The 19,962-nt window shown below is 48.3% G+C and overlaps 1 protein-coding gene across 1 annotated transcript in view; it reads left to right on the plus strand.

The window, feature by feature from the left end:
• The window catches only part of RPIA (ribose 5-phosphate isomerase A), an 81,332-nt gene that overhangs the window by 36,565 nt on the left and 24,805 nt on the right, over nt 1–19,962 (plus strand). The window contains exons 6-7 of the mRNA XM_063925136.1: nt 9,497–9,561; nt 11,171–11,239. Of these exons, the coding sequence (XP_063781206.1) occupies nt 9,497–9,561; nt 11,171–11,239 (134 nt within the window). The remainder of the gene's footprint in view (nt 1–9,496; nt 9,562–11,170; nt 11,240–19,962) is intronic.

The raw sequence follows: 19,962 nt of genomic DNA on the forward strand, positions 1-19,962 counted from the left end.
GCCCCCGTTACACATTACGTCAGACGGCGTGCCCCCGTTACACATTACGTCAGACGGCGTGCCCCCGTTACACATTACGTCAGACGGCGTGCCCCCGTTACACATTACGTCAGACGGCGTGCCCCCGTTACACATTACGTCAGACGGCGTGCCCTTTTTGCAAAGAAAGAAAGAATTATACTAACCGTCTCCGCTGGCTCGGGCTCCTTTGTGCAGCTTCTGGCAGAGATCGCGATTCCCGGGCAGGAGATAAGGAGGAGGAGGGAGTCGCAGCAGCGCTGTGTTATTGGTGGAGGCGCTGCTGCTGCTGTCCCAGTCCTTCACCATAGGCTGTCCTCCGCCGCTGTGAATGCTGGGATGCGCTTCACAGCAGCGGAAGACAGCCTATAGTGAAGCAGAGGGACAGCAGCAGCGCCTCAACCAATAAAACAGCGCTGCTGCGGCTCCCATCTCCACCTCCCTCCTTCTTCCCCCCGTGTCCGCTGCGCTCCTCTCCGGGCGGCTGTGTGCTGCGGGCAGCGGTTGCCCACAGCACACAGCGGCATGTAATGAGTCAGTTTGACTCATTACATGCTTTGGGCCCCTGGACAGTGGCGGGCCCCAGTGCAACGCCGCTGTGAATGCTGGGATGCGCTTCACAGCAGCGGAAGACAGCCTATAGTGAAGCAGAGGGACAGCAGCAGCGCCTCAACCAATAAAACAGCGCTGCTGCGGCTCCCATTTCCACCTCCCTCCTTCTTCTTCCCCCCGTGTCCGCTGCACTCCTCTCCGGGCGGCTGTGTGCTGCGGGCAGCGGTTGCCCGCAGCACACAGCGGCATGTAATGAGTCAGTTTGACTCATTACATGCTTTGGGCCCCTGGACAGTGGCGGGCCCCAGTGCAACGCACTGGTTGCACTGGCGGTAGTTCTGCCTCTGGAACAGGTGTCTTTCTTTATGTCCTATAACGAGGGCGGTTTTGTTGTTGTTTTTATATTTTTATATTCGCTTTGCTGAAGTTTCACTATGTTAAGTTAAATTTTCTATGTCAATGCAAGAAAATGTTATCCCAAGGTATACCTAGGCGCTTATGACGTGAGCTGCCATACTAGGCGGCTGCCTATAACAAAGGGAGAGTCACTCCCGTAATACAAATATAAGACGACAGAAAGAAGACTGCGCTCCTGTATAGTATTGTATGTTATTAACCAGAGAGTGAATATAAAATAAGTACTTCAGTTTAATATAGACATATAAAACACATATACATATGTGTTACATATACATATAAAACACACAGATACATATAAAAAATATATACACAAAGAGCAATGATGGTGCAATCTCACAATAATTTTCAAAAAATATCTATATATTACCCAGTTATCATCAGGAACGGGGTCCGTTCCTAGGGAACATCCAGTAACCTTCTTGTCTACATAGTGTGTCCCACATTCCTTTAGTAAACACTATGTGGAGGAAGTCTTTTTATTATGTTTCTATGGTGTTCAAGAAACCTTATTTTAAGTTTTCTCGTAGTGCAGTAACGTATTTGAGGCCGCAATCACATGACTATATACAGACATCTGTTTCCCCCGCACTTATAAAGCCCTTTGTTTTTGATGGAAGCTAAGTGATGTCACTTTTTACTATCTGGTCAGTTTCAGAGTTTATGAAACTAGGGGCGAGGGAATCTTTTAGGGACCTGTTTTTTCGAAAAATAAAAACAGGTTCCAACGGAAGTGAACCTAATAATAGATGGTTGTAATAGAATATAATTTTTCTTAATGCTTTGTTTAATTTTTGGGCGATTGGCCACATTTATTTAAAAGCATTTATTTAAAAGTAGAGTATTTATGTATAGGGGCATAATCAATTACCCGCAGTGTTTACCGCGGAATCAAAGCTCCGGGTTTAACACCTGTAGCTAGTCCACTATTCTGTATTTTCACCTTGCACATATCACTGGTTTATCACTTCCTTATGCCTTCTCCAGATTAATACATCTGCCCCAAACTCCTTTACCTACTTCCACCACAACACACTGTAAATGGGATTGGCAAAGTAGACCTGCATATCCTATTATTATGTCCTATTATTGCAAAGTCCTTTATATGAACAAACAAACTACACTATCCTTATTAATTACAGATTAAACTACAGTAGGAGTCCTTTACAATTAGCCATGATGTCCCCTTATTAACATTTACATTATTACGGCAGGAAAACCTCACTCACATTATGCTGTTAAATCAAGCAAAGTTTTACTGTCCTAAAATCACTGGGCGTATGCGGGAGCTTCTAACGGAACCTGTGATCCCCTCTGATTATATTAGTGATAGGATGGGCTAGGTACGTTTTGGACTTCACAAATGTCGCAGACTTCTCAAGATTTAAGTTCCTGATCTTAGATTTGTCTTACCAATAGTGCCCTTAGGCATGTATCAGATACATTACATTTAGATTGTTTCATCTTTTCTTTAAAGGATTATAGAAGAAGTATTCAAAAAACAAAACAAAAACCTTTTCTTACTGCCATTGGTAAGGCAGGATGAGGCGCAAATATTTCTACTTACGCCCTGTCCCAGTTTGTGTTGGAACTGCATGTTTCATCATGCCAAAGGCAGTCACTCTGCGGTTCCACTGTTTGGCAAAATGCTTGACTTTCTAGGTTTTTAATTCACTGTATATGGGCATAACGGATTGCAAACGTAAAGCTCACTTACAGTATATTTATTAGTATTACCTGGAACTGAATTACATAGTGCAGAGATTATATAAAATGGCCACTGGGTGGCACTGTTGTATTTGTCAGACAGAATTGTACGAAATTATGTGTGGTTTTTAAGTTTAAATTGTGTGTAAAATTAAATATGATCACTACAGAGAAGTTCCTCAACATATAATCTCCTTTTATAAAATTCTGAAGCACCGCATTAAGACAAGGTGTTGTCCTTGGAGGGCAGTGTTCTGCAGTTATGTGACCGGGTTACTGTAATGTCACACTGGTTTCTGTAAATGTGAACCCTATATTGAGGATTTCTTTCTACAAAGGACTATATTCCACTACAGTAGGGCATAGTTATCGACTTTGTAAAAATATTCTCCAGGGATCCTTTCTTCTGAAACGTTCCCGACACTATCATGTGATGTGTATTGAATGTAATTATACAGTGTAGTGCTTTGTAGAATGTTACTGGATGGTAAGGACAGCACCAAATCCGGAAAAAACAGAAGTAGAGTATTTATGTATAGGGGCATAATCAATTACCCGCAGTGTTTACCGCGGAATCAAAGCTCCGGGTTTAACACCTGTAGCTAGTCCACTATTCTGTATTTTCCCCGCGCTAACCCATAGATTCTGAGTGACGTGCTGGAATCCTTGCTGTGTGCGGGGATGCAGGACCTAATTGAATAGGTCCGGACTGACAATAAACAGAATCTCCCCCCATAGACTACAACAGATCTGGGCAAATGTTAATGAAAATGGTATAATTGCCACCCAGATTTGAACTAACATTTCTAGAAGATTTAATCGAGTCTGCCCATGTGCATGTTTTTTTTTTTTTTTTTTTAAAGCGGCAATAATGTAGTTGGTTTTATCTTTTTTAATTAGTGTCACTTAAATATAAAGATCAGAGACACAGGAATCCTGTATGTTGTAACATATCCCCTGTCTATGAAGAACCTCTGGTATAGAGCAGCAGCGGCAGGTAGTGTCATAGTGTAGAGACATACAATGTGGGTACTGTAGATTTCTCTGACGTCCTAGTGGATGCTGGGAACTCCGTAAGGACCATGGGGAATAGACGGGCTCCGCAGGAGACTGGGCACTTTAAAGAAAGATTAGGTACTATATCTGGTGTGCACTGGCTCCTCCCTCTATGCCCCTCCTCCAGACCTCAGTTAGAATCTGTGCCCGGCTCGAGCTGGTTGCACACTAGGGGCTCTCCTGAGCTTCTAGTAAAGAAAGTATTTGTTAGGTTTTTTATTTTCAGTGAGATCTGCTGGCAACAGACTCACTGCTACGAGGGACTAAGGGGAGAGAAGCGAACCTACCTGCTGCAGCTAGCTTGGGCTTCTTAGGCTACTGGACACCATTAGCTCCAGAGGGATCGAACACAGGCCAAGCCTCGGTCGTCTGGTCCCGGAGCCGCGCCGCTGTCCCCCTTGCAGAGCCAGAAGCAAGAAGAACATCCTGAAAACCGGCGGCTGAAGACTCCAGTCTTCATTAAGGTAGCGCACAGCACTGCAGCTGTGCGCCATTGCTTCCTATGCACACCACATACTCCGGTCACTGATGGGTGCAGGGCGCTGGGGGGGGGGGCGCCCTGGGCTGCAATTAGAGTACCTTAAATTGGCAAAACAACACATATAGTCTAATAAACTATATATGTGTAAAAATCCCCTGCCATAATATTGATAAAAGAGCGGGAGAAGCCCGCCGAAAAAGGGGCGGGGCTATCTCCCTCAGCACACTGGCGCCATTTCCTCTTCACAGCTCCGCTGGAAGACAGCTCCCCAGGCTCTCCCCTGCAGTTTCCAGGCTCAAAGGGTAAAAAAGAGAGGGGGGGCACTAAATTTAGGCGCTGTATTGTATAGCTGCTATAGGGAAAATCACTTTCTGTAATAGTGTAAATCCCTGTTTATATAGCGCTGTGGTGTGTGCTGGCATACTCTCTCTCTGTCTCCCCAAAGGACTTTGTGGGGTCCTGTCCTCAGTCAGAGCATTCCCTGTGTGTGTGCAGTGTGTCGGTACGGCTGTGTCGACATGTTTGATGAGGAGGCTTATGTGGAGGCGGAGCAGGTGCCGATAAATGTGATGTCACCCCCTGCGGGGTCGACACCAGAGTGGATGGATATGTGGAAGGTATTAACCGACAGTGTCAACTCCTTACATAAAAGGCTGGATGACGTAACAGCTGTGGGACAGCCGGCTTCTCAGCCAGTGCCTGCCCAGGCGTCTCAAAGGCCATCAGGGGCTCAAAAACGCCCGCTACCTCAGATGGCAGACACAGATGTCGACACGGAGTCTGACTCCAGTGTCGACGAGGATGAGACATATACACAATCCACAAGGGGCATCCATTGCATGATTACGGCAATAAAAAATGTGTTGCACATTTCTGACATTAACCCAGGTACCACTAAAAAGGGTATTATGTTTGGGGAGAAAAAGCAACCAGTGGTTTTTCCCCCATCAGATGAGTTGAATGAAGTGTGTGAAGAAGCGTGGGCTTCCCCCGATAAAAAACTAGTGATTTCTAAAAAATTACTGATGGCGTACCCTTTCCCGCCAGAGGACAGGTTACGCTGGGAGACATCCCCGAGGGTGGATAAAGCGCTCACACGCTTGTCAAAAAAGGTGGCGCTGCCGTCTCAGGATACGGCCGCCTTAAAGGAGCCTGCGGATAGAAAGCAGTAGGCTATCCTGAAGTCTGTATATACACACTCAGGTACTATTCTGAGACCTGCTATTGCTTCAGCATGGATGTGCAGTGCTGCAGCAGCGTGGTCTGATTCCCTGTCTGATAACATTGATTCCCTTGACAGGGACACTATATTGCTAACCATAGAGCATATTAAAGATGTAGTCTTATCTATGAGAGATGCACAGAGGGATATTTGCCGGCTGGCATCTAGAATAAATGCAATGTCCATCTCTGCCAGGAGAGTATTATGGACTCGGCAGTGGACAGGTGATGCGGATTCTAAAAGGCACATGGAGGTTTTGCCTTACAAGGGTGAGGAATTGTTTGGGGATGGTCTCTCGGACCTCGTTTCCACAGCAACAGCTGGGAAGTCGACATTTTTACCTCGGGTTCCCTCACAGCCTAAGAAAGCACCGTATTATCAGGTACAGTCCTTTCGGCCTCAGAAAGGCAAGCGGGTTAAAGGCGCGTCCTTTCTGCCCAGAGGCAGGGGTAGAGGGAAAAAGCTGCACCATACAGCCAGTTCCCAAGAACAAAAATCCTCCCCTGCTTCCACTAAATCCACAGCATGACGCTGGGGCTCCACTGGTGGAGCCAGGTGCGGTGGGGGCCCGTCTCCGGAACTTCAGCGACCGGTGGGTTCGCTCACAGGTGGATCCCTGGGTTCTTCAAGTGGTATCTCAGGGATACAAGCTGGAATTCGAGACGTCTCCCCCTCGCCGTTATCTCAAATCGGCCTTGCCAGCCACTCCCCCGGACAGGGAGGTAGTGCTGGCAGCAATTCACAAGCTGTACCTCCAGCAGGTGATAATAAAAGTTCCCCTCCTTCAACAGGGACGGGGTTACTATTCCACAATGTTTGTGGTACCGAAACCAGACGGTTCGGTGAGACCCATTCTAAATTTGAAATCCTTGAACACTTTTATATAAGGAGGTTCAAGTTCAAAATGGAATCGCTCAGGGCGGTTATTGCAAGCCTGGAAGAAGGGGATTACATGGTATCACTGGACATCAAGGATGCTTACCTGCATGTCCCCATTTACCCACCTCACCAGGTGTACCTCCGTTTTGTGGTACAAGACTGCCATTACCAATTCCAGACGTTGCCGTTTGGTCTGTCCACGGCACCGAGGGTATTTACCAAAGTAATGGCCGAAATGATGATACTCCTTCGAAAGAAGGGAGTTATAATTATCCCATACTTGGACGATCTCCTTATAAAGGCGAGGTCCAGGGAGCAGTTGTTGGTCGGAGTAGCACTATCTCAGGAAGTGCTACAACAGCACGGCTGGATTCTGAATATTCCAAAGTCGCAGCTGGTTCCTACGACGCGTCTGCTGTTCCTGGGTATGATTCTGGACACAGAACAGAAGAAGGTGTTTCTCCCGGAGGAGAAGGCCAAGGAGTTGTCATCTCTGGTCAAAGACCTCCTGAAACCAAAACAGGTGTCGGTGCATCACTGCACGCGAGTCCTGGGAAAGATGGTAGCTTCTTACGAGGCAATTCCATTCGGCAGGTTCCATGCAAGGATCTTTCAGTGGGATCTGTTAGACAAGTGGTCCGGATCGCATCCTCAGATGCATCGGCTGATCACCCTGTCCCCGAGGGCCAGGGTGTCTCTGCTGTAGTGGCTGCAGAGTGCTCATCTTCTAGAGGGCCGCAGATTCGGCATACAGGACTGGGTCCTGGTGACCACGGATGCAAGCCTCCGAGGTTGGGGGGCAGTCACTCAGGGAAGAAACTTCCAAGGACAATGGTCGAGTCAGGAGGCTTCCCTACACATAAATATTCTGGAACTAAGGGCCATTTACAATGCCCTAAGTCAGGCAAGACCCTGCTTCAAAACCAGCCGGTGCTGATTCAGTCAGACAAATCACGGCGGTCGCCCATGTAAACCGACAGGGCGGCACAAGAAGCAGGATGGCGATGGCAGAAGCCACAAGGATTCTCCGATGGGCGGAAAATCACGTGATAGCACTGTCAGTAGTGTTTATTCCGGGTGTGGACAACTGGGAAGCAGACTTCCTCAGCAGACACGACCTCCACCCGGGAGAGTGGGGACTTCATCCAGAAGTCTTCCAACTGATTGTAAACCGTTGGGAAAGGCCACAGGTGGACATGATGGCGTCCCGCCTAAACAAAAAGCTAAAAAGATATTGCGCCAGGTCAAGGGACCCTCAGGCGATAGCTGTGGACGCTCTAGTGACACCGTGGGTGTACCAGTCGGTTTATGTGTTCCCTCCTCTTCCTCTCATACCAAAGGTGCTGAGGATAATAAGAAAGAGAGGAGTAAGAACTATACTCATCGTTCCGGACTGGCCAAGAAGGACTTGGTACCCGGAACTGCAAGAAATGATCTCAGAGGACCCTTGGCCTCTACCTCTCAGACAGGACCTGCTACAGCAGGGGCCCTGTCTGTTCCAAGACTTACCGCGGCTGCGTTTGACGGCATGGCGGTTGAACGCCGGATCCTGATGGAAAAGGGCATTCCGGTTGAAGTAATTCCTACGCTAATAAAAGCTAGGAAAGATGTGACAGCAAAGCATTATCACCGCATATGGCGAAAATATGTTGCTTGGTATGAGGCTATGAAGGCCCCCACAGAAGAATTTCAGCTGGGTCGTTTTCTGCACTTCCTACAGTCAGGAGTGACTATGGGACTAAAATTGGGTTCCATTAAAGTCCAGATTTCGGCCCTGTCTATTTTCTTTCAAAAAGAACTGGCTTCACTGCCTGAAGTTCAGACGTTTGTTATGGGAGTGCTGCACATTCAGCCCCCTTTTGTGCCCCCGGTGGCACCTTGGGATCTCAACGTTGTGTTGGATTTCCTAAAATCACATTGGTTTGAGCCACTTCAGACCGTGGAATTAAAATATCTCACGTGGAAAGTGGTCATGCTTTTGGCCTTGGCTTCGGCTAGGCGGGTGTCAGAATTGGCGGCTTTGTCCTGTAAAAGCCCCTATCTGATCTTCCATATGGACAGAGCAGAATTGAGGACGCGTCCCCAATTCCTCCCTAAGGTGGTATCAGCGTTTCATTTGAACCAACCTATTGTGGTGCCTGCGGCTACTCGGGACTTGGAGGCCTCCAAGTTGCTGGACGTAGTCCGGGCCCTGAAAATCTATGTTTCCAGGACGGCTAGAGTCAGAAAGACTGACTCGCTGTTTATCCTGCATGCACCCAACAAGCTGGGTGCTCCTGCTTCTAAGCAAACTATTGCTCGCTGGATCTGCTCCACGATTCAACTTGCACATTCTGCGGCTGGACTGCCGCATCCTAAATCAGTAAAGGCCCATTCCACGAGGAAGGTGGGCTCTTCTTGGGCGGCTGCCCGAGGGGTATCGGCTTTACAGCTTTGCCGAGCTGCTACCTGGTCGGGATCAAACACGTTTGCAAAATTCTACAAGTTTGATACCCTGGCTGAGGAGGACCTTGAGTTTGCTCATTCGATGCTGCAGAGTCATCCGCACTCTCCCGCCCGTTTGGGAGCTTTGGTATAATCCCCATGGTCCTTACGGAGTTCCCAGCATCCACTAGGACGTCAGAGAAAATAAGAATTTACTCACCGGTAATTCTATTTCTCGTAGTCCGTAGTGGATGCTGGGCGCCCATCCCAAGTGCGGATTGTCTGCAATACTTGTATATAGTTATTGCCTAACTAAAGGGTTATTGTTCTGAGCCATCTGTTCAGTGAGGCTCAGTTGTTATTCATACTGTTAACTGGGTATAGTTATCACGAGTTGTACGGTGTGATTGGTGTGGCTGGTATGAGTCTTACCCTGGATTCCAAATCCTTTCCTAGTAATGTCAGCTCTTCTGGGCACAGTTTCCCTAACTGAGGTCTGGAGGAGGGGCATAGAGGGAGGAGCCAGTGCACACCAGATATAGTACCTAATCTTTCTTTAAAGTGCCCAGTCTCCTGCGGAGCCCGTCTATTCCCCATGGTCCTTACGGAGTTCCCAGCATCCACTACGGACTACGAGAAATAGAATTACCGGTGAGTAAATTCTTATTTTATTCTGGTAATTACCTGTATACTGATGCCCCTACATCGTTCTGTTTACCCCATGTGTCCTTTGTACGCAGCTTGATATCGCAATTGATGGAGCAGATGAAGTGGATTCTGATCTCAACCTCATCAAAGGTGGCGGGTAAATTATAGACTCGCACATTTATTTGTACTGTAATAAATTGTTTTGTAATGGACATTTGAGAGGAAAGTATGGAGAGCAATTAGCAACCTTTAAATATATTTAAAAGATGGGGAGGATGTAGCAGATATCATTAATTTGCTTTTAACACACACACACACACACACACACACACACACACACACACACACACTACTTCCTTCACGTGTGGGCATGCTAAAGCATAACTTTTATCATGATATACAGTGCTGATTCCGATTGCACATAGCAGTAACCGTTTTGACGCCATTTGCCATAGTTGTGCCTGTGGCTTTATGCTGGTATCAGCCCTTCCCCTGCAGTACAGCCATACATCTGACATTTGAACCTTAGGAATGTTAGCTACCCACCTGATGAGGTCACCTGGTCGTGGTATGTGGGCCCATGTTTTTTGAGCAAAAATTATGGTGAGAGCCTCAATTTTACTCCATGTTAAATTGCAGAGTTTGTTATGTGTTCTTAGTGCTTAGAGTGTGCACCTGCATTTTCGCTTTTTTTCTTCTTTTTTTTTTTTTCTTCTTTCTGTGTGTCAGTCTATGCAAGGACAGAGACACTCGCTTTGTGCACCTTTGTACCATTGGATGCGCCATTGAAGCTAGTGCAGATTCTCCATCAGAGTAGGGCCTCCAGTGTTAGTGAACAGGCGTCATTGTTTGAAACCAGTTATTCTACACGTCCGCGACCCTCCCATAATGCGCCCATCAGATATTACGGGCCTGATGTAATGAAGTCCAGGTTGGCTGGAGTTGCAGGTTCGCAGCCAAACTCTGACTTTTTTTTTATAGCCGCAATCATGTACAAGGAATGGTTTTTGCCTTGCACTACAGATGCACAGTTAAACATCAGCTATTTAAACTAATATTGGCTTCGTGTCCAACGCCCAATCAGACCCATAGAGGGAATTCAAATATTTGAAAAGTCGGTTGGGTGTCTGTTTGTTTTTCCCTGTCTGTTAGATAGGAAAAAACAGACACCCAACTGACTTCTCAAACAATTGAATATCCCCCATAATGTTTGTCCACAGTCTGTTCGCACAGATAGTACTGTACACTAATGGCACTTAGGTTGTGTATAAGTTCAGCAGTAGTACTACCACATAATGCCGCTTTCAGATCACAATGCTGGGTCGCACCCGGGATTTAGAAACAGGTCTTTGGACCCTTTCACATTGGCTTCCCGACTCGGCAAGGTCGGGTTGCCATTGCCAACGGGGAGCGGAGGTGGTGCTGGGAGATTAGATCACCTTCACGCTGCCTCTGCCTAGACTGTGAGACATTGTCGATACCGGGTTATTTGTATGGTGTGAAAGGGGTATAAGTTAACTATCAATAGATCAGCCAGTATTTAGGGTGGAGGAATAAATATACAGCAGTGATTTGTTGCTGTTCGGTGCTGGATTTTCTGACGGATAATTTGCAGTTGCTGGTGCTGATACCTGTATTCTGCCGATTTGTTTCTCATTTTACTACAACAATTTGTTTCCTTGAGTGAGCTCTCTAGGGCAGCTGTTATTTTATATTATTATCCATTGTAACTAATCGTATCTTTTTTTTTTTTTTTTTTTTTTCAGGGGATGTTTGGCCCAGGAAAAAATTGTTGCTGCTTGTGCCAAATCTTTTATTGTGATCGCAGATTACAGGTAAGAGGGTAATTGTGCTGGGGGAGCCATTGTTATCCCATTACCAAATGTATCTGATATACCGCAAATGTATTTGACTATAAACTTGCTATAAAATGTTCTATTTAAACTAAGTCGAAGGTTATTCATTATTATTATTCCATATTGAGATCACTATTTACTCACCTGTACATTTCATATAATAATGTTCTGTTTTCACATATTGCAATGCTTTTCTCTTAAAAAAAAAAAACCCTGATGCTCTCCGTTAGTGGTCAGTGTTACATTGGAAATGAGTGCAAGCTGTACGCGTTATTCTTGTCACTGTCACTCAATCTAAGAATAGTGACGCTTCCTGTACATTAATTAGCTGAAGTAGACAAGCTATCAGTCTTACTATAATTGGTTAAACAGCGCCACCTTTTCATAATTAAACCCGGACTAAAACCATTATGACTTTAGCCATTAGATGGCAGTAGAGTCACTTTTAACACTTGCAAGTAGGAAAATAAATACAGTCTGGAACTTCAGTTATTAGGTAAGGGGAAGGACACAACATCCATTACTTAATCAATCATGAGTGCTCCTGCATTGCTTACAGGCGAATATAAGCATTTATTTCCATGTATGCGTCTTGCTGTGAGCCTGCCTCCTATGTGTACTAATGGTTTGCTGCTAGTTGTCGTCATCGTCTGCATGCAGTTGCACCAGCCTGTGCTTCTCATATAAGACCTATCTGAAAACAGGTGCCTTTACATTTACATCCAGCTCTGCATAGCCTGCAGTTCTGTCAGGTTGCCTGGACTATTTTGCTAGGTGAGAACGCTCAGTTACAGTCCAGTTATACCTCTTTAGTCATAAGTGCATATGCAATGCAAAACCACAAAATACCCACTGCCCTGAGCCCCGGAGTTTATTGGCCAATTAGTAGTAAGCACCTGCTGGTGAATTTCTGAAATTCTTATTCTAAATACTTAGATTATGTGTTTTAGATGAACAGAACCAGAACAGTAAAGTAACAAATATGTATATACCTGTGAAGCTACTGTAATATTTAAGAATGAAAACTTCCTAAGAACACTCACGCAAGTCTTCAGTTAGTATGATTTATAATTACAGTGACTGCCCAATTTAGTAAGTGCTTTTGTAATCCAAACCAATCCCAGCAGACATATAGAATTATATAGATCAAGTTTTTTTTGGCATGTGACTTGTTTGAGGACACAAAGACAGAACTTTATTAAATTGTAACTAGTATGACCAGAAATGGTCACAATGCTTTATAGAAAAAAAGAAACAATAGTTATCCTTATGCATTGTTTGTCAAAGTAATTTTTTCCTTTGTACAAATTACCTTCTTGTGTGATTATAGGAGAAATTTGGTCTATCCTGCTGATCAATCAGACTTTAATAGGTTTATGGCCTGGACTTAAAAACCCTTATTTCTAAATAGAAAATGTGGGGATGGCTTTCCTTTAAAACTTAAGGGGGGTACATACGAAGAGATCCGTGCTTAATTTCTACGCAATCTGACTAGATTGCTTAGAAATTAAGCACGGATCTTTCCGTGTGTATGCCCCACTCGTCGCTATTGCCGGTACTAGATTGGCACAATCGAGCACATCGCTCATTTCACCGCTGGGTGAAATGAGCGTCCCTGCCGAACCCCCCCCCCCCCCTTCCCCTTCCCCCCTGCTGTGTGCTGAGCAGGGGAGAGATGTGTGCTGAGCGATCTGTGCTAGATCGCTCAGCACACATTTCTCTGACGTCCTAGTGGATGCTGGGGACTCCGTAAGGACCATGGGGAATAGACGGGCTCCGCAGGAGACTGGGCACTCTAAAAGAAAGATTAGGTACTATCTGGTGTGCACTGGCTCCTCCCTCTATGCCCCACCTCCAGACCTCAGTTAGAATCTGTGCCTGGCCAGAGCTGTATGCACCTAGTGGGCTCTCCTGAGCCTGCTAGTAAAGAAAGTAATGTTAGGTTTTTTATTTTCAATGAGATCTGCTGGCAACAGACTCACTGCTACGTGGGACCGAGGTGAGAGAAGCAAACGTACCTGTTCACAGCTAGGTTGCGCTTCTTAGGCTACTGGACACCATTAGCTCCAGAGGGTTCGAACACAGGCAAAGGTCCTCGGTCGTCCGTTCCCGGAGCCGCGCCGCCGTCCCCCTCGCAGAGACAGAAGATCAGAAGTTGGTGATGAAATCGGCGGCTGAAGACTCCTGTCTTCATTAAGGTAGCGCACAGCACCGCAGCTGTGCGCCATTGCTCCCACTGCACACCACACACTCCGGTCACTGTAGGGTGCAGGGCGCTGGTGGGGGGGCGCCCTGGGCAGCAATAAGAATACCTTTGGCATAAAAAAAGACACATAATACAGTCTGTGACTGTATATGTGTGTAAAACCCCCGCCATTTTTTAGTCAGAAACAGCGGGACAGAAGCCCGCCGCTGAGGGGGCGGGGCCTTCTTCCTCAGCACACCAGCGCCATTTCTCTTCACAGCTCCGCTGGAAGGACGCTCCCCAGGCTCTCCTCTGCAGTCTCCTGGCACTAAGAGGGTAAAAAGAGAGGGGGGGCACATAAATTTAGGCAAAAGGTGTATTGATACAGCAGCTATTGGGAAAAATTCACTTCTGGTAGTGTGTATCCCTGTGTATATAGCGCTGTGGTGTGTGCTGGCATATTCTTTCTCTGTCTCCCCATAGACCTTGTGGGGTCCTGTCCTCAGTCAGAGCATTCCCTGTGTGTGTGCTGTGTGTCGGTACGGCTGTGTCGACATTATTGATGAGGAGGGTTACGTGGAGGCGGAGCAAGTGCAGATAAATGTGGTGTCGGTGCCGACACCTGATTGGATGGATATGTGGAAGGTCTTAAATGACAATGTAAACTCATTACATAAGAGATTTGATTTATGTTGCTGCCGGGGGACAGCCGGGCTCTCAACCCGGGCCTGCCCAGGCGCCTCAGAGGCCGTCAGCGTCTCAAAAACGCCCACTATCTCAGTTGGTTGACACAGATGTCGACACGGAGTCCGACTCCAGCGTCGACGAGGAAAAGGCACTATTACAGCCCAAAATGACTAAGGCCATCCGATACATGATTATTGCAATGAAAAATGTATTACACATTTCAGAGGCTGACCCTGTCCCTGACAAGAGGGTAAATATGTTTGGGGAGAGCAGCTAGTGACTTTCCCCCCGTCACATGAATTAAATGAGTTATGTGAAGAAGCGTGGTCTTCCCCTGATAAGAAAGTGGTGATTCCCAAGAGAATACTAATGGCGTACCCTTTCCCGCCAACGGATAGGTTACGCTGGGAATCCACCCCTAGGGTTGACAAGGCCCTGACGCGCTTATCTAAAAGAGTGGCCCTGCCGTCTCAGGATACGGCCGCCCTAAAGGAACCTGCGGATAGGAAGCAGGAAGGTATCTTGAAGTCTGTGTATACACACTCTGGTACTCTACTGAGACCGGCTATTGCTTCAGCTTGGATGTGCAGTGCTGTTGCAGCATGGACAGATACTCTGTCAGAGGGGTTGGATACCCTGGACAGGGATACCGTATTACTAACACTTAGCCATATTAAAGACGTCTTCTTATATATGCGGGATGCCCAGAGGGACATTTGCCTGCTGGGCTCTCGAATAAATGCAATGTCCATTTCTGCCAGGAGGGTCTTATGGACTCGGCAATGGACAGGGGATGCCGACTCAAAAAAACACATGGAGGTTTTGCCTTATAAGGGTGAGGAATTGTTTGGGGACGGTCTCTCGGACCTCGTATCCACAGCGACAGCTGGAAAGTCGTCTTTCTTGCCACAGGTTTCCTCACAGCCTAAGACAGCACCGTATTACCAAATACAGTCCTTTCTCCTTCATCCACTAGGGGCCACTGGAGCGTAGTTACAATGGGGAATAGTAGGCAGTAATTGGGAGTTGGCACTTTAAAAAATTCTAACCCTGTGGCTAGCTCCTCCCCTACTATCTCCCCTCCAAGCCAGTCTTAGTTTAGTGCCCAAGGGAGCTGGTTCACTTGGGTTTAGCTGAAGAAATTTTTTCTTTTTTCTTTATTATTTTATTTTTCTTTTCACACACGCACAGACTGGCAGCTCTGCCACTGCCAGTCTGCACCGTGGGAGCTGCCGGCGGGGTCCCATCGCAGCTGCGTGCGGCTCAGGATGGGCCCCGGCTGAGGGAGACACTGAGCTCTCCTGAGTTGGCGGACACCGCTGCGTGCGGCGCGTGTCTGGACCACTCCATCCAGCAGAAGATTCCGGCAGCATGGCAGCGGTGAGTATCTGCGGCCGGACACCGCTGCGTGCGGTGTGTGTCGGGGCCACCCTCCACCAGTGAAAGGTGAGTGTCTGTATTTCCCCCACTTCCCTCCAGAGTGTTGGGATGAAGGGGTGACAGGGGGGTTTTGAACAATTAATTTTTATTAATGGTGACTAACTGAAGAACACCCTTCCAGCACCCAAACAACCCCCCTAATCCCCCCCCCCCCTCCCCTCGGATTATTAATTATTATTACTCATTTTTATTTAATATTTATTAAAAAAAAAAAGAGTAAAAGTAACAGCGCAGTGCCGCGCTCCCGCTCGCCCGCCAGCCGCCCGCCCTCCTCCCTGCTCGGATCCCCGCCAGCGCGGCTCACAGAGCCGCTACAGGGATCCGGCATAATACACGGCAACTTTGAATTTGGCACCGTCGAGGAGGGGGGCGGGGCTTAGTTCCGCTCTGCGCGCCCGGAAGTAGCGCGCGCTGGGGACCCGTCATTTTCCTGTCTGCAGCAGCGCGGGACGGAGGCCACGCGACCACACAACAAACAGTTACAGTGGGGAAGGGGGGCACTCGGGGGCACTGCAGGTACACTAGTTGTTTATTCAGCCTGTCACTGCACACAGTATCGTGCAGGACAGATCGGGCTGCTGTGGCTACATTCTTTTCCCTACTTCACTCCCCTCCCATTCTGCCTATATCTGTTTTCCTGTGGGGGAAGGGTATCAAGTTTAGGTGCTGCCATGGCCACCAAAGGCTCCAAGGCAACACAAAAGCAGGGTCAGGTTTTAGGTGAGGAGTCACAGCCATCGACTCAGCCCTCCTCAGAACCCCAGAGCGCCCCGACATGGACGACACAACTCACAGAGGTGATGTCCCTGCTGACTGGGGAACTTAAAGCCTCTCGGGAAGATAGAGAGGCGGCCCGGTTCCGACAGCTTGTCCCGGTACCGGCGCCAGAACCTGCATGGGCAGGGTCATTGGCAAAGTCAGTGGAAGGGCTTTCCAGGGCTGTAATCCCTTCCCAAGCCCCGTCCTTTAGCCCCCCTCAACAGGCTGCAAAAAAGAGATTGCTAGCCTCTGTGTTACAGGACTTTGATGATGATATGCCTCAATTAGATGAGGCGGGGTTAGATGTACAGGATATACAGGATGTGGATATCCAGGATACTGACGATCAGGTATATGAGGACTCTGAACCAGTAGCTCAGGGTATAGAGGCTCTTATTACTGCTATTCGCTCAGTCTTACAGGTGGAGGAGACGGAAGACACCTTACGCCCTTCAAGGTTTGGCACCGACCAATACCTGCCGGTGACTTTTCCAGTTTCGGAGGAGCTGGATGCGCTTATAACAACAGCCTGGAAGCATCCAGACGCGAAATTTCAGGTATCAAGAAAAATGTTGTCTTCCTATCCTTTTCCCGCAGGTAGCAGAACGCGCTATGAGACCTCTCCGATCGTGGATCCTTCGGTGTCTCATCTGTCCAAAAAGACGGTCCTGCCTGTTCCGGGGGCAACTTCACTTAAGGAGGCGTCAGATAGGAAGTTGGAGTCTACCTTAAAGAATATTTACTCTGCGGCAGGGGTTTTACATCGCCCGGCGCAGGTAGGTTGTTGGGTCACCAAGGCGATTGAAGCTTGGGCGGAACAATTGTCCTCTGGAATTCGTGACGAATTACCGGCGGATCAATTGATAGAGTTGGCAGAACACATCCGTGAATCAGCCCTTTATCTTTGAGAAGCGTCTAAGGACATAGGTGTTCTCGGAGCTAGAAACAATTGCGGCCCGCAGAGCGCTATGGCTCCGGCATTGGCATGCGGATACGGAATCCAAAAGGGCGGCAGAGGCGTTGCCCTTTACGGGTGAGTTTCTGTTTGGTAAGGATCTGGATGCCTGGATCTCTACGGCCACGGGGGGTAGGTCGGCTTATCTTCCTTCTGTTGCTCCAGCCGCTCGCAGACCATATAGGGGTCCCTCTTTTCGATCCTTTCGTGCCCCTTCCAGGTTTCGAGGACAGGCCAGGGGTGGAGCTTCTACCTTCCGTGGCCATAGAGGTAGAGGCGGCGGCAGGGGTAGAGGTTCCGCAGCCTCAGCCCAGTCAGACGTTAAGTCTTCTGCCACCGCATGACGGGCCTCCCTCCCACCTGGGAGATCACAGGGTGGGAGCTCGGTTGTGGGATTTCAAGGAGGTCTGGATACAGTCCTGCCCAGATGCTTGGGTCCGGGATCTCATCACTTGCGGTTACAAGCTCGTTTTTCAGGAACAACCACCCCAGCGGTTCTTTACCACGGGTTTGCCAGTTTCCGACAACCGGGGAGTTGCCTTACAAACCGCGGTCCAGAAGCTTCTGTCTGCAAGGGTTGTGATCCCTGTTCCCTCGCATCATCGGAAACAGGGCTATTACTCAAGCCTTTTTCTAGTACCGAAGCCGGACGGCTCAGTCAGACCAATCCTGAACTTGAAAGATCTCAATCCGTATTTGAAGGTATTCAAGTTCAAGATGGAGTCCCTCCAGTCTGTTATTGCGGGGTTGGAAAAAGACGAGTTTCTGGCATCCTTAGACATCAAGGACGCATACTTACATGTTCCCATTTGGCCTCCTCATCAGACTTTTCTCCGGTTCGCAATACAGGACGTTCATTTACAGTTCCAGGCCCTTCCTTTCGGTCTCTCTTCTGCTCCCAGAGTGTTCACAAAGGTCATGGCGGTCATGATGGCCCTACTTCGGAAGCAGGGTGTGACGATTGTTCCCTATCTGGACGATCTGCTAATAAAAGCAAGCTCAGCAGAAGGGTTACTTCGGAATATCCGGATGACACAGGACCTTCTGATCCGACACGGGTGGGTCCTGAATTTTCCGAAGTCTCACTTATGCCCCTCACAACGGCTGTTGTTTCTGGGAATGATTCTCGATACAGTCCATCAGAGGGTTTTCCTTCCGCGGGACAAGATACTCTCTCTGCAGACACTGGTAAGATTGGTCCTTCAGCACCGTCGGGTGTCAGTATATCTGTGCATTCGCCTGCTGGGAAAGATGGTAGCAGCGTTCGAAGCTCTTCCGTACGGTCGCTTCCACTCTCGACCGTTTCAGCTGTGTCTTCTAAATCAGTGGTCAGGATCTCATCTGTTCCTTCATCAGCGGGTGACGCTATCTCCAAAGGCACGGTCATCGCTGCTCTGGTGGCTCCAGTCGACCCATCTGTTGGAAGGAAGACGGTTCGGCATATGGGATTGGACTCTCCTCACCACGGACGCCAGTCTGCGAGGCTGGGGGGCAGTGACCCTGGGACATCAGTTTCAGGGGCGCTGGTCAATCCACGAATCCGCTCTCCCCATAAACATTCTCGAACTAAGGGCGGTGTACAACACCCTGCTGCAGGCACATCACCTCCTGCGAGGTCGAGCGGTCAGAGTTCAGTCCGACAACGCCACGGCGGTAGCGTACATCAACCGTCAGGGCGGCACTCGCAGCTGCGCAGCGATGAGGGAAGTCACCAACATCCTTCTCTGGGCGGAGAAGTATGCTCTGTCCTTCTCAGCAATATTCATTCCGGGAGTGGACAATTGGGAAGCCGACTATCTAAGTCGACAGGACATGCACCCGGGAGAGTGGTCGTTACATCCCCAGGTGTTTTGGCAACTAGTACGTCGATGGGGAAAACCACAGATCGACCTCATGGCATCCCGCCTGAACCATCAGTTGCCTCTTTATTACTCTCGGACAAGGGACCCGGCGGCGGCGGCCGTGGATGCCCTCACGGCTCCTTGGAATTTCCGGTTCGTCTACCTCTTTCCTCCTTTCCCGCTGTTGCCGAAGGTTCTGCAACGCATCAAGAGGGAAGACGCTCTGGTTCTCCTAGTGGCTCCGGATTGGCCACGCAGGGTTTGGTACTCCACTCTACATCTGTTGTCGGTGGTTGAGCCTTGGACCCTACCACTACGAGACGACCTTCTACAACAGGGTCCTTTTCTTTATCCAGACTTACGCAGGCTACGTTTGACGGCGTGGCTGTTGAAAAAGCCATCTTGACAAGGAAGGGAATTCCTCGTACAGTTATACCTACTATGCTTCGGGCTAGAAAGTCAGTTACATCTTCTCACTACTACCGCATTTGGAAGGCTTATGTAGCATGGTGTGAACGTCGAGAATTTTCTCCTTCCGTGTATAGCTTAGCCCGTCTTCTCCGTTTTTTGCAGGCGGGTTTTTCAGCAGGCCTAAGACTGGGCTCACTAAAAGTGCAGGTCTCTGCTCTTTCGGTTTACTTCCAGAAAAGGTTAGCCTTGCTGCCTGAGGTTCAGACCTTCTTTCAAGGGGTTCTTCGAATACAGCCTCCCTTCCGTCCTCCGACAGCGCCATGGGATCTCAGTCTTGTCCTGTCTTTTCTGCAGTCTTCATTGTTTGAGCCCCTGGAATCAGTAGAGATAAAATATCTCACCTGGAAGGTGGTTCTTCTCCTGG

This window comes from Pseudophryne corroboree, chromosome 1 (genome assembly GCF_028390025.1).
Source record: "Pseudophryne corroboree isolate aPseCor3 chromosome 1, aPseCor3.hap2, whole genome shotgun sequence".
Classification (NCBI taxonomy): Eukaryota; Metazoa; Chordata; class Amphibia; order Anura; family Myobatrachidae; genus Pseudophryne; species Pseudophryne corroboree.